The 15797-nt window shown below is 42.6% G+C and overlaps 1 protein-coding gene across 1 annotated transcript in view; it reads left to right on the forward strand.

Annotated features, from left to right (window-relative positions):
- LOC137616355 (PIN2/TERF1-interacting telomerase inhibitor 1-like) overlaps window positions 1–14465 on the forward strand; it is a 62106-nt gene extending 47641 nt beyond the window's left edge. The window contains exons 4-5 of the mRNA XM_068346015.1: window positions 4925–5114; window positions 12787–14465. Of these exons, the coding sequence (XP_068202116.1) occupies window positions 4925–5114; window positions 12787–13965 (1369 nt within the window). The 3' untranslated portion in view covers window positions 13966–14465. The remainder of the gene's footprint in view (window positions 1–4924; window positions 5115–12786) is intronic.
- The last annotated feature ends 1332 nt before the right edge of the window (window positions 14466–15797 follow it).

Genomic DNA, 15797 nt, shown 5'->3' on the forward strand with positions numbered 1-15797 from the left:
GACAGGAAAGGGCTTAGACACCTTTGGCTTTGCTGCTGTCGTCTTCTTCGTATTCTTAGCTGGACGGGGCTGTTGAGTTGCTGGAGGTTTCTAGGGCCTCGATGTCAGGGCCCTATGGAGGAGGGAATCCTGGTTGGACTTCCTCCACCTCTCAGCAGCTAGCTCCACGTCCTTAGGCTCGAACAAACTCTTACCGAGTACGGAAGAGTGTCTGAGCCTGCTAACGTCGGATCTGGGGACCTTCTGGTGAAATCTCTCAGCAACTGCGTCTCGACGTTTCAGGATCATATTGGCCCACAAGCTCGAGACTTGGTGGGCCAGAAACTCGATGGTCCGCGTGCCTGAGAGTAAGAATGTCTCCAGTGCCTTCCTGGTGCTTTCCTTGGACAGGTCCTCAGACCGCACCAGGATGCCCAGAGACCCCAGCTAGATGTCAAGCCACGAGGTTGCCTGCATGGCACACTTCGCCACCTTCTCCTGGCTTAGGATCTCAGTAGCAGAATACGAAACCTGCCGGTTGGAGTCTCTCTCTAGAGGGACTCCCGAATGCGAAGACCCAAACAAGTCTCCTCTAAGATCTCGAAATACCTCCTCTGGTGGACTCGAGGAGGAGGGTGGAGCTTATTACCGGCGCAGGATCTGTTGGAGGAGGCAAGCTCAGAGAGCTGGCCTTCGACCTTGTCTCTGGCACTCTTCATCCCTTGTGACTAGGGCAAGGCTGCACTGGCCCTAGAGGGTTTCTGGGTGCCGTAGACTCGGTCCAAGACCGGTCCTTACCCTCACGAGGAGGAATCTCTGGGTCCCGAAACCCGTTGAGATTTCTCATGAGGGTCAGAACTTGCCAGAACGCATGTTCTGACTCTTGATGCTCTCCTCCCAAAGGGCTAGCAGCAAAGTCTCCCGTCTCCAGTGGCTCTTCCTGGGGAGACTCATGGACATTCTCCGAAGGTCTAGTTGGGTCCTGTCTGATCCTTGCAGAAGACTTAGGCAAAGTCTTAGAGTCCTTCGGCTCCCTCCTGGGAGGGATACAAGACTCTAGTAACGATGGATGCAGGCTCTTCTCCAACCCCGTGCGAGAAGACTTCTCAGGGAGAGGTGGAGTTTCCCCCATTGGTGCGATGGGGGAACGGACCAGCTTGTCCGACTCCCCTGAGGATGGGAAATCCTCATCCGCAGGGGAGGGAGAGAAAGTCTGGGGGGGAGAGGGAGCCTTGCGCAAGGATTTCCGAGGAGACAGCTTAGCCCTCGGAGAAGTCACCACGGAGGGTACTCCTCTTTTCCTCTTCAGGGGAGACGAGGTAGCCACTACTTTGTGACCCAGTTCAGAGAACACAGGCTTAAAAGCCTGCATGAGAGCTCTGACTATGGTCCCAAACCAGGGCTGTTGGCTGACAGTCACGCTGTCAAACACTCCCTCTGGAGGGAAGGGGATCGATCAATCCCTAGGAGGAGTTGACAAACGAGGGTTCGCCTGAAACGAAGCTGAAAGAGAGTCCTTAGACCTGTCCGGGAACCTCCCGTCCTCCGGCGAGCACGCTGTTCTGCGATTGCGAGGAGGGGAACGAGACGATGACCTGTCCGCCTGAAGTCGCGTCCGGGATAGCGCTGGCAATCGCGCTGGTGGTCGCGTGATGAGCCCTGCCCTGGATCGCGTGCGGAAGGATCGTGCGAGACACGAATTTCGCGAGGGTGCGCATAGGTGATGGCGAGGGCATGCGGCGCGCAGGAGCTGGAACGTGGGGCGGGGTTGAAGGCTGGATGGGAGCTGGAGCGTGAGCAACCTTCTGCTCGCGCGGGCGCGCAGGAACCTGTTGAAGAGCCCGTGTGAGCGAGACTATTGGGCGTGCATGCGCAGGATAAATGTTCCTAGCGCGTGGGCATGGAGCGTGCGTGTCTGGAAGCACGGGGCAAGGGCGCGATTGCGCAGCCTCGTGAAAGCGCAAAGGTGAACTTGCGCGCTGGCGCGCAGGAGAACGTTGCACAGGTGGTGCAGGAACTGCCCCCTGAGGAGATCGTGGGCGCGCAGGAGATCGCGGGCGCGCATCAGGATGCGGGCGCACAGGCATGTGCTGCTGCAATGGGCGCGCAGGGCGCGCAACAGGATTCGGGCGCGCAGGTGTGAGCTGCTGAGTTGGGCGCGCATGGCGCGCAACTGGATTCGGGCGCGCAACTGGATTCGGGCGCACAGGGGTGTGCAGTTTGGAAGAAGAGGGCAGGGGTACCTGTGAGCGCCCGTGCGCTAACTTAGGTACCTCTTGTACTGCGCGCTGGAATGTAGGAGAGCGCTGGTGAGCGCTTGCGCACTGTGTTAGGAACTGCAGCCGTGCGCTTAACTCCAGAAGTGCGCTGAAGCACTGGAGAGCGCTGATGAGGAGGAGAGCGCTTGAGCGCTGTAGCAGGAACTGCCAGGTGGGCGTTGGCGCGCAGGTGGCGCGTGTGCGCAGGAGAGCGCTGGCGCGCTATAGCAGGAACTGCAGGAGGGCGCTGGCACGCAGGAGATCGTGGGCGCGTAAGAACAGGAGCAGGAGCGCGCACGCGCGCAAGAGAGTGCAGTGGCACCAAGTCAGGAACAGCAGCGAGATGGCGCGCAGGGGGACCTGGCGCTTAAGGGGCTGAGGCGCAGTTTTGCGCCCAAGTCCCTTGTGCCCCGAAGGGATCGGTGCTTGTGCAATGACAGGATCAGCAGCCTTGAAGGGTGACGGCAGGACAGCAGGTCTGGAGGGTGACAAGTCAGGGGGTCTCGAAGGACGACCTTTCACCGAAGGAGATCGCGAACGATCTCCGGAGAGGTCTAAGGTGGTAGCTGGCAGGATCGGTGAACGATGAGTCTTTTCCGCAGAGGACTGCGGGGACGATGAGCCGAAGAGGCGCCTCGTAACTCCCTTGTGAGGAGAAGGAAGTCCTTAACATCGAAGGGGAGGACGAGCCTTCCGCCTTATACGCCCTCTAGGGGCCGTGAGATCAGCAAGCTGACCTTCATAAGGCCTCCGCAGAGGAGTCTCTGTAAGTGAACTCCCCCGAGGGGGAGAGTCACCAGCAGGAGAGACCGTGGGACTAAGTTCCACCCTCGAAAGATGTTCAGAGGGGGAATCAGAGCCTTCAGCTACCTCAGCAACAACAGGAGCAGTTTGATCCGACACACAGGAGGCCTCCGTTATAACAACGTCGACGATAGACAGAGGATCTACGTCTGCTATCGCCGGCGATTGCTTAACAGCTGCTCCCAGCTTGAATCATGTCAAACGGGCTTCCTTGGAGGGCGAACCCTGAAGCCCCCAGGAAGTCCAAAGCTGTAACAAATCATGATTATGTACAGTGAAATCAATATCCTCCTCCAAGGGAGGAGGGGCAGTTGCCTCGCTATGGGAGGCAACTACCTCTCCCGCACCCCGGGATCGGTCAACAGAACAAAGGTCTACGCTCCCCCTCGACAGCCTCTCGGAAGAGACCGATCGAGTGGGAGCTTCGGAGGAGGTTTGGGCTACAGAAGAAGAGGCCTTGGGATTTTCTCTATTCAAAGAAGCCTTTGGAGGAGAAATATCCCTTTTGGACTTCTTCCGGCGCCGGGCAAACCTCTCCCACTGGAAGGTAGACCACTCCCTACACTCACCGCATACATTACCCCTATCACACCGTTGGCCCCTACGAGGACACAAGGTGTGAGGATCTGTGTCGACCGCCGACATAAAGGTCCCACAAGGGCGGTCAGGTAAACCAGGACACGTACGCATTATAAATAGAGGCCAACTTCACACTCTCTGTAGAAAAAGAAAAAGCAAAACAGATTAATGGCAGTCAAGTGAGGGTGAGAGCAGACACGTCTGTTCATCACCCGAGCCAAAAGCAAAGTGAAGTATTCACAAGTGTGTGAGGGGGGGGGGGTAGCAAGCTACCCCTCCCTACCCCCCACTAACTAGCGGTGGGGTAGTAAACCCTCGTTAAAACTCTAATGGCTCGTCATTTCAGCTACGCCGAAGTAATAACCCATATTAAATAGCGTGGTTTGTATTTCAGTTACGGAACAAACAAGGATTACAATATGATGAAAAAAATTCATAGCAACAAGTCTGTTTGCTGCTTATTCTGGCTGGAAGGCCTACCGCCTACGTGTTAGTGAATTAAAGCGTCAAATTATAATCTTTTTAAAGTTTCATCATGGCCCAACAAGGGGTAAAGTTAGGGAATTGAAACTTCATATTAGGATGATGCAAGATAGATTGAATGTGATCAAGATATAAGAAAAAGGGGATTGTGTACAGTTTGATTTGTTTTGTTGATTTAGAACCATTTGTGTAGCTACCATAATACTAGCCACTCAGAAATGTTTCTGGCCTGGTCAAATTTCTTTAATACGATTCTCATCATCATCATCATCACCACCTACTCCTATTGATGTAAAGGGCCTCGATTAGATTCCACCAGTCTTCTATCTTGAGCTTTTAATTCAATACTTCTCCATTCATCATCTCCAACTTCACGCTTCATAGTTCTCAGCCATGTAGGCCTGGGTCTTTCAACTCTTCTAGTACCTTGTGGAGCCCATTTAAATATTTGGTATACTAATCTCTCTTGGAGAGTGCTAAAGAGCATGCCCAAACCATCTCCATCTACTCCTCACCATGATCTCATCCACATATATCACACAAGTAATCTCTCAGTTTCATTTTTAACTATGTTCTGATTCTATCAATTGGAAATGTATAATCTCTCTTAGTTTCATTTCTAATCATGTCCTGATTCTATCAATTGGAAATTTATTACCTACTGATGGGCATTGTGCTGCTCATCCATGAACAGTCCCTAGGTATTTATATTGCTCCTTTTATTCAAAATTTCAAAATAAGTATGCCTTTATAAAAATTTATGTACAGTATGTTTTTTGTTTGCTTTGTTGATATATGAATATTTTTTTGATTTTTTCCAGTTATCATAAGTTCACAAGAGGAAAGGATCTAAGTCAACGTAACCTTGATGATATTGAATGTATCACTGGATCAAAACGTGCCAAGCAGTTAGCAGAAATAGCTAAAAAAGAAGAACACTACGAAGAAGTGGAAGTAGGCAAACAAGAACATGAGAATGGTGTTACAACTATCAAAGGTGGCAATATACAGGTAAATCTCGTAATCCAAATTGGCTATTGAAGAACAAACCCATGACTTGTATTGCCCATTTAGTCATCACAAAACATCTCAAACAAAACATTTTTTTTAAATCGGTACAGTATGTCATAAGGTAAGAACTCTGCATATACAGGGTGATCAATCAAGACTGTGTTTGTTTTGTATTCTGCTGGGTTCAAGATTTTTTTTCTTTTTATATGTTTTGAAGTGCAAATTATTCCCCAGACTTATTATGGAGATGTGTTCAGAATTCCATTTTTTACTAATTTTATCCTTCATCATCTAGGATGTGTCCCTTTGGAAGGGCGAGCATCCACCGATGGGGATTGTAAAAAGGTCTGCGTTAGAGTCCAGGACCAAAGTCCAAGGGACTACGTTGCAGCGCAAGGTTGCGCTGATAGATCGGTAGGTCAGCTGGCAGGACGATCAGGTACTGGGATGTGCCATTTGGAAGGGTGAGCATCCACCGATGGGGACCGTAAAAAAGGTCCGCGTTAGAGTCCAGAACCGAAGTCCAAAGGACTACGTTGCAGTGCAAGGTTGCGCTGGTAGATCGCTAGGTCCTGGTAGGTCTGCTTGATCCTCCGAAGAGGTGTCTCTATGAGTGGCCTCTCTTGCAAACGAGAGTGAATACTTCGTAGAAGAGACTTGAAGACACCCATGATGACGCCCATGAGGGCCGGTGGATCAGCAAGGTGACCTTTAACAGTAGCGAACCTCCGAAGAGGAGTCTCTATGAGTGGCCTCTCTCGCGAACGAGAGAGGTGAACACTTCGTAGAAGAGACTAGAAGATGCCCATGATGACGCCCATTGAGGGCCGGTGGATCAGCAAGCTGATCTTTAACAGTAGCGATCCACCGAAGAGGTGTCTCTATGAGTGGCCTCTCTAGCGAACGAGAGAGGTGAACACTTCGTAGAAGAGACTAGAAGACGCCTATTGAGGGCCGGTGAATCAGCAAGCTGACCTTTAACAGTAGCGATCCTCCGAAGAGGAGTCTCTACGAGTGGTCTCTCTCGCGAACGAGAGAGGTAAGCACTTCGTAGAAGAAACGTGCCAAGACCGTGCTCCGCCCCTGAAGGAAGAGAAACTCAGCAGGGGGGGAGGGAAGTCTGGGCGAAGGCAGAAACAGCAGTCGGAGACGATGAATTTATTGAGATCTGGGAAGTTCTCCCTCTGAAGGGAGAAACAACCTCACACCTGGGGAGGAAACTTCCCTCGGAAGGGAAGTTGCCCAACCTCCTTTAGCGTTCTGATCTGAAGTGCTGGTCATGTTGTCACGGGAGTACTTCTAAGAGAAGGGATGACGCCCATGAAGACGTCCTCTGAGGGACGGCAGTGACAGCAGATTCCCCACGCATGAACAGAACAGCTCTGCTTCGTCGGCACTCTTAGTCGAACAAAGAAAAACTGCATAGTTAACTGGGAAAAAATAAAATTAATTATTTAACAGAAATTCCCTAGGAAGGCACTCCGAAGAGGAACCCTGAGGGAACAACATAAAATAAGTATTGCGCTGACAAAAAATTAATTGTTTAACAAATTTCCTAGGGAGGAACTCCGAAGAGGAACCCCGAGGGAACTACATAAAATTAAGTACTGTATTGCGCCCTTCCTTCCCCAGTCGACATCCACGAGAGAAGGGGGAGCGGAGTACTGTAATAAAAACAGAATTACAATTGTTTAAATCAGTTAAGAATATTCACTAATAGTGAGAACCACTGACCCTCCGAAGGGAAATATTCCCCATGGAGAAAAGCTGAAAAGATAAGATACAATTATATTTTCACTAAAAATAATTGAGACAAACAATCGGAAGAGCAACCTAACCCCGCACGGGAAAGGAGCTTCCCCAATAGTACACTGTTGTGGTAAAGGTGAACGACCTCAAGAAGAGAAAGACCGTAGTCAATCTTCGAGAGGCCACATTCCCTTTGCTCAGAAATCCATGTTTCCCGTAGGAAAATAAAAAAGGCGAAGACCATAGTTGAATGAAGAGGCTCCAGGCGATGACGATTCCCCTGCGGCGGCAGAGTTAACGGTTATATGCCAACGGGAAGACCGATGGACCAGAGAGGGAGAGGTCGTTCCCCACAGAGTGGAACTGTGCTGGCCTTGCTAATATACCGACTATATGTATCACACACACAGCACAAACACTAAGAATTTCATATATATACAAGTATAAGAAAAAGTGAGTTAAAAGACAAAAATTAATGGCAGTCCAGAATAGGCAAGGAGGGAGAGAGGAAACAACCGCTCTGCATCCGAGCCAAAAGTAAAGTGACTAAATCACAAGTGTGTGTACGGGAGTGGTAGCAAGCTACCCCCCCCCCCCCCCGCGCCGCCGCTAATAAGCGGTGTGGGTAGTTAACCCTAGCTAAATTTTAATGGCTTGTCATTTCAGCTCTGCCGAAAGTATAACCCTTAATAAATAGCGTGGTTTGTATTCCAGTTAAGGAACAAATCAATTTTAGATTACAACAATCTTTTCATGCTTAGCACAAATCAGCTCTGATGTAACTGATAAAAATTGGAATTGAAAGATACCCAACACTCAATGTGGTAATTTCTTTGTATACAAAATATCAATTCTGGGAATAGACTTCCAGCAGATTTAGTAAACAGCAGGCCAATAAACGAGTTCAAGATTAAGTTAGAGAAGATCATAAGAATTCTCTAAATGCTTTAACTAAATCTCTCTACCAGAGTAAATGGAGTAAAATCCTTGTACACACACACACACACACACACACACTACACACTCTCTCTCTCTCTCTCTCTCTCTCTCTTGGAAGTTTTGTTTACTTTGACAAATGGGAGAGAAACAGTTGTTCTTTAAAAATTTATCTCAGAGAATTTTAAGATCTTAGCAGAACAGTTAAGGGCGAAGGGTGTAATTTACAGTGTAATACATCGTTTTGTGACTTGTGGAATCTATACAGATGCCATTGTTCACAATTTCTTTTTCATTAAAATGGAATAATTATCAAAATTTACAATAACAGAAGTAATTCTGCATTTTCTTGTAGGGAACAATGTTTTTGGTTTATTGAGTTAATTTTATTAATTACTCTAATTATGAAAGTGAAAGGAATTTGGACGAAATATTTCTTATACGCATTCTCCAGTGCCATACGAAGCTCGGTGAATTTTTTCTAGGATTTTGTGTATTTCTTCCTATATCCCGATATATTGGCATTCCGGCCGGGCCCCTTAAGCAGAAAAAAAAAAAAAAAAAAAAAAAAAATAAGAGATTCTTCTGAATGAATGTTCACTGTAACCATTAGTGTCTAGAGATTTGCAATTGGTGGGGAAGACCAAACATGACATGATTGCAATATCACTTAATAAGATAAGAAGCTTTTTGCTCACCAGTTTCAGATCCTTTAAATCATTAAAGATTTAAAAGTCACTCATGAATGGATGAGGCAAGGGACAGTGACAATGCCCTAGAGACTAACAAAGTCACTTTCCATCAAGCTAGGGCCAGGTAATGGGTGTTGATGACTCGATAGGTATATCTATGGGCTCCCCAGAACCCCCAAACCCTAGCCCACAAGGGTGGTGAGGTTGCAGATACTACGAGAAACTATCAAGCTTGAGCGGTCTCAAACCTCCGCCTATCAGATTGCCAGTCAGGTTAGTTTCCACAGGCTACCATAGCATGGAAGGTGGATGCCGTTCCTGGACTAGTCTAATTTGGATCTGTATGTTTTTCTTCCATGCTCTAAGATTTGAGCTGTGATAAACAAATTTTGTATCTACAAAAAGCAGGATATGACTAATACAGTATCATAACTCCCTCTTAGCCTCAAAGAGAGGGATTTATAGATCTGAGGCCTCTGTTGCCAGAATGTCCTAGGTATTTGCTATAAAAGATAAATCTTTTCTGAAAACTTTCTTTGAAGTCAGTCCACCCAAATCTATACACTACATGTAAGTGTATGAAAACTCTCCAATGTAAACTCCAAGTCTTATAGACTGACTATGCAAGATTCCTAAAGGCAGTCAACTAATAATTTGTCTCAAAGGCAATGGAATGTTTATTTTGATTGGTGGAAATCAAGGAATATTTCAGTGATTAAAACTAGTTTGGATAATATAGTCAGGTATTTGTTTTTCCTTTTTTATGAAAGGAAACTGCCATTTTCAACTATAAGGGCTATATATCCAAGCTGAATACCAACCTTAAACATCTAGTCATGGATTTATCCACTTTAGTTATTCAATACAGTATAAATGTATTACTGTACAGTAAAGTTTTCTTCTGAACCTTTGTTAAGTGTTTTTGTTAAAGATCTCAGTTAAGACTTTACCTATTCTCTCATATAAAGTAGGTTTTGGAGAAAATAAGATGATTTTATTCTTCATTACATACCTTCCAAGCCAAGAATGATCCTAGGGGAAGAACAGAGGTATTTTTTTAATTTTAGGCTAAATGTCAATATTAAACCAGGTTTTGATAGAACAAATGTGAACATTGGGCGAGTATAGAAATAAATTTTAATATCAAAATTACCATTTTTCCCAACCTTCATATTTTTTAGCATTTTGAACGAGTTGCATGGAATTCTAAATGAGTTCACTTATTTCAAAAACTGGTCATGGGTTTATAGCTCCCACATGATTTTCTTTAGAGCAAGTAATGAATTCCCAAATGAGTCTCATTAGCATACACCTCCCTGCATTTATGAATTATCTGTTTTGATGAGGGAAACTACCTGATGGTCAAAGTAGATCTTTGAAGTCATTAAACCAAGTACTACAAGAAAGAGACACACCTCTAAGAAACATAAATTCCTTTTGCCTGGTATTAGTTTTTTCACAAGCTTATAGGTACATGTCATAGAACTACAGTGGTACCTCAGAATTTAACTATTTCCAGAAGGCAAGTAGAATCCCGTGAGAAAATCTATGGATTAATGAAGTTGCATATTTCAAACAATACTCATTGCTAATATGTGAAAATTAACCAAAATAAAACAATGATTAGATGAAATTAATTACAGTAAACTACTAACTTTAGATAAGGGAGCTAAGGAGCTAGTGGTTAGTAAAGGAAGGAGGAGAGTCTCACCACTCTTGAACACTTCACTAGCCTACTAGCTAGTACAGTGGTAATGTGTACGCCTTGTATTTGCATACCAGCAAATAAATTCCAGGCTGGGATCGTGAGTTTAAGCTGTTTATTGGGGAGATTACTGCTGTGGTTGGGCTTGACCAGCTGACATTCTGGTGCATGTCTCATCAAATTATACTGGAACTGAAACCAGACACATTTAATCTTTACTGTCAACATACATTGTAGGCATGTTTTTCAACTGATCAACCTGCAACTGGTTTGCCTTTAGCCAGATGGTATCTTCAGGATCACTAATATTTTCTATTAAAGAATTTTTTTCTAAAGCTCTAATGGGGGTTCTAACCAGTTTCCTTCATTGTTGACTTTTATCACCAACTTGAGAAACCAAGGTAAAATTTTATATTAGCTATATAAAAGAAAAAGAAAGTTCACTTTGCTTTCTTGATTTATCTAAATTTTAGTCAGGTTAACAAATACCAAGACCATTTTCTTGTTACAGTGCAACGATAGCAAAATATAATTCCAATGTGGACAAATACTAAGGTATAAGTATGCCTTTACTAAGGTCAATGTTCATGTGGTCATGACACTGTTTTTATGCCTGTGAGTTAACCTTTTTTATGTCAAGGTCAAGTAATAAATACATACAGCTTTTGCCATAACTTATTGCAAAGTTGTCATCAATTGGTAGCTATAATTCATTACTGAGTAGCTTTCATTTTAATTTTTTGCTTTGCTTCATAGCTTTCACCCCCTAGGGATGGGATATTTTGGTCAATACTAAATTCAAAATAAATTATGTATATTCCATAAGAGGAAACCTCTTAGTATTGCCTGTAACACAAGAAAAATTTGTGGCTACTTCTGTCTATTGATATATCCCATCTGAGGTGGTGGGCATCATCCTGGGAGTACAGTACTATATGAAATAGAATAAAAGTATTTGTTTATAGAATACTACACCAGTATCTTTAATTTGTAATGTAGTGTTAGATGTACAGTAGATAGGGTATTGAAAAAAAAAAAATTCATGGACATAATATTTCTCCAATTTAAGAAATGGTTGAGGTTAAGTAAACAATGAGCACATGTGTACAAGGATAATTAACAGCGAATACAAAGTGGCATCTTGATTATTGGTAGAAGTATTGATAGCGGAATCAAGGACACGCGGATTTGTATAGAATCTATCACTAGGGTACAAAAAGGGAAATGTAATGAGATTAATATCTACTGTTTATTAAGTACTTGCAAATATTTTAGATCACAGGGTGTTTGAAGATCAAGCCAGACTGTTGATGCCAAGTGAATACATAGAAAAGGTCCTTTACCTAATGACACCCAGCACAAAATTGTAGCTACCAGCTGTATAGTATAACAACAGCCCATTAGTTCCTTGACCAGGCTGCTGTCTACAGAACTGTATATATGTTTTGACAACAATCTGTCAAATTATATAAAATTCATTTCACTATCAGCACATGTAAAGTTATTGAGATAAAATTGTCAAAGCACCATTTTGCTTTTGAAGTCATATTTATTAATATGAATGCAAAACTTTTACATTATTTGGATAAACCCATTTTAAATTCAAACATATGTTCATAAGTGAAGGGGTATCATACTGTTTAAGGAAAACATTCTTCCACATTATTCTTTGATTAGCACATGAATGTTAGGATAAGTATGGAAATGAATTATGTTTTGTTAAATACATTATCTCCCTATATGGTTTTCCACCAAGGGAAGGTCATAATTTACATTAAGCAGTACTTGTGCAGTGTGTACTGGCCTCTATCCTTTTACTAGAGATTTTTTGCAGTGTTCAGCTTTAATATAGTCTACCCTTTACTTTTTATCTGATGGCATTTGGTTGGTATGTTTACATAAACCAGTAACTGTCATGTGAGTTACTGCCTTTTCAACTTCCTTTCCTTGAAGTTTTAACATTCCAATGAACAAATCACTCAGACGTGCTCAATGGCATTTTAGAAATACGTGCTCAATGGCATTTTAGAAACACTATACATTAGTGACCTTTTTAACAAAATTCATCTTCAATTACTGTAATTAGTGTAGCTATATATATAGTGAAAAGGCTAGAAATTATTACCATACTAAACTCAACAAGAAATGTACAGCTTTCCACAGTAGTGCCACTTCTCTGCAAATCACCTTGCTTCTGTCTACAGTCCACAACATGATTATGTGCGTCAGTGTGTGTAGCAGCAGCGTCTGGCATATGAACATGGGAGGGGCCACTCATATGCCACATATAGGATGGGGAAACCTTATTGTAAAAAATGGGCCTTGAATTTTTACCTCAATGGTGGTATGGAATAAAAGAATAGTTTTGGATAAAATTTTTAAATACACCAAATTATACAGAAAGAGAGAGAAAAAGAAAAAGACATTGTAAGGAGAAGGGGGGTTGGAAAGCATGTCACTATAATCAAAATCAGATATTTCCTTTAACTTTCATAATTTTTTTTGAATAATTTTACCCGTATTATAGGCATGGATGGACTAATCCATTGTTGATAGTATGTTCATAATTATAAAGATTAATATATTTCAGGATTATTTTGCTAATAAAATGGCAAAGCTGAAGAGTAGCATTGGTTCCCGTGCAAAAGCGTTGTCAACTGAAGTTTGTACATCCTTGAATGATGAGTTGGAAGGTGACCAGATGCATGAAGAATTAAAAACTAAGAAAAGGAAAAATTACGTTGCTAATGTTTGGGAAGCAAATGAAAACTTTATCTCAGAATATGATGAACCAAAGAAACATAACGATCGGAAAGAGGAAGAAGGTGTTGGTGAAGTCTTTGAAGATAAAGAAAAACTAATTACAGATTGCGATGAAACAAAGAAAAGTAAAAAGGGAAAGGTTGTTGCAGAGAGCTGTGAAGATAATGAAAATCTAAAATCAGAATGTGATGAAACGAGAAAAAGGAAAAAGAAAAGTAAGAAAGAAAAAGACGTTGCAAAGAGTTGTGAAGATAATGAAAATCTAGTTTTAGAATATGAGGAAACAAAGATGAGTAAAAGGGAAAAAGATGTTGTGGTGAGCTGTAAAGATAATGCAAGTCTAATTTCAGAATGTAATGAAACAAGAAAAAGCAAAAAGAAAAGTAAAAAAGAAAAATATGTTGCAAAGAACTGTGAAGATGGAAATCTAGTTTCAGAATGCGAGGAAACAAAGATGAAGAGTAAAAAGGAAAAAGATGTTGCAAAAAGCTGGGAAGATGATGGAAATAAAATTTCAGAATCTGACGAAACAAGAAAAAACAAAAAGAAAAGTAAAAAGGAAAAAGATGTTGCAAAAAGCTGTGAAGATAATGGAAATCAAATTTCAGAATGTGATGAAATAAAAAAGAGCAAAAAGAAAAGTAAAAAGGAAAAAGATGTGGAGAACTGTGGAGACAATGAAAATCTAGTTTCAGAATGTAATGAAATAAGGAAAAGCAAAAAGAAAAGTAAAAAGGAAAAAGTTGTTGATATGTGTTTGGGTAATCCAGAAAATATATCTGAATATGGTGAGAAAAACAAAAAAAGGATGAAGAAAAATGTCGTTCCAGATACCTCAGATAGCAATGAAAGAAATATTTCAGATAACAATAACACAAAGAAAATCAAGAAAAGGAAAAAGGAAAAGGATGTTGATGGAAATGTGGAAGAGGAAAACCTAGTTTCTGAATTTGGGGGTAAAATAAAGAAGAAAAAGAAATCCAAGGAAAGCGAGAAAGATAGATAGTTAAAACTTTCTGTAGGTCTTAGCTCAGGGAAGTATGCCAGAATCAGTTATGAAAAGGATACACATACTGTACTGTCTAAGCTAATATATAAACACTGTTAGGGTATTTTCTAAGAAATGTTGAAATTAATCGAAGGGAAAAGAAATTAATGAAGAATTTTCAATAGAATTTGCATGAAAGAGGAAATCAGCTCAATTCTAATTTTAAAAGGAAATGCAGTGCTCTATTGTATAGTAATTTAAGAATGCATATACATGAAAATTTGGAATTTGTAAATAGCAAAATACTTGCAGAGAATTCAGTGGCAAAAGCCCTTCATTGTTTATTGAAGAGAAATAGTATACAGATCACTCACCATTAATAGTGGGTTTATAAATCAACTGGCTTGTTAGAGAATTTGTAATTTTTTGTGTTATTGGCTTTAATTAGGAGTTCTGTTTATGTATGGTCGTTTCTGAATCATACCAGTTGTTTTCTAAACAATAAAATGCTTTAGACATTCAGTTGTTTTCCTATTTTACCTTGCTTAAGAAAATAAGAGTGTACAATTTTTATATACTGTACCATATTTACATTTTAGAAAATCATTGCTTCCTATTGGAGGAAATATTTTAATGCATATTTAGTTCATTTACAGGTACAATACAAGATTGTTTTGGCCCTACATACAAACTTTACACTCTTTACATAGGAGTATTATTTAGGCGCTAGCTGAAAACCAGGCGTTAAGATTTTGCAAGGTGTAACTACCCTCTGCTAGTTAGCTGGAGGAAGTAACAGGGGTAACCAATTACCACGCTGACACCAGCACAAGTAATTATCACGTTTTATTTCAGCTCGGTGGAGTGCAGACGTGTCTGACTTCTTCGCTAAACCATAAAATAAAGATTAACATTTATTTTAACATTTGGCCTAAATAGCCAAAAAAAAATTTTTTTTCTTTTTGTTTTTGTTTAGGTTTGACTGCTTCCGAGATCTAAGGCTGCAGGTTTGTCCTGGTAATGAGAGGCACATTTAAGGTACCTTCCTGTATGCTTAGGAGACAGATCCTCGCGGTTTCTGTCGTGCATATAGGGGGTTACGCATACAGACAGGAGTTTCCTTGTACAATGTTTAGGGAGTGGTCGCCCTCCCAGTGGAAGAGATTTAGTAGGCGGCGGTGAAGAGAAATCCTTCACCTTTGACGTCAACCTCGAAGAGGTGGAAACCTCGCCATTCTCCATCAACTCAATCTCTTCTCGATGACTGCTCGTTCTCCCCCTGGGAGTAGAACGAGCACGAGTGGCATCCATGTGACTCCGGGACAACCTTGCATGTCGGGGGCCTCTACTGCTTCCCCTAAAGAAATAGCGACGGCCACCGCAGTTGGGATCTCTTTCTGACTAAGCAGTTCGTCTTCTGTGGCTTTCCTGGGGGCTCACGGGTTTTCTGGCCAAGGAAAGGTTACACGAGGTCTTGCGGTTTTGCACGCAACAGGAGCAGACATCCTCTCCAGGGGTTGATTTTTCCCCATGAGGCTCCAAAGTTTTTCCACCGAGTCTCGAGCCTACTCCACAGTTTTGACCTCAGCTTCTGGTCGCCCGGACGTTTGCTCTGCTTCGGCAGGATGGTGTGAGCAGTTACAGACAAGTACTCCTCGGAGTTACTTGTTGGAGGAATCCCTTCGGGGATCTAGTTTCAGCCATGTCTCAAAGACGGTTCATGGAATCTATTTTTAGGGTGGGATCTCCCAGCCGGAAGAGAGATGAAGTGAGTTGTCTGGGGGTGCGCCTCCAGATGTTGGACAACCTTCGGTTACGAGGGAGAGATGTTCTCCAACCGGTGTCGGGTG

Source organism: Palaemon carinicauda, chromosome 22 (genome assembly GCF_036898095.1).
Source record: "Palaemon carinicauda isolate YSFRI2023 chromosome 22, ASM3689809v2, whole genome shotgun sequence".
NCBI classification, from domain to species: Eukaryota; Metazoa; Arthropoda; class Malacostraca; order Decapoda; family Palaemonidae; genus Palaemon; species Palaemon carinicauda.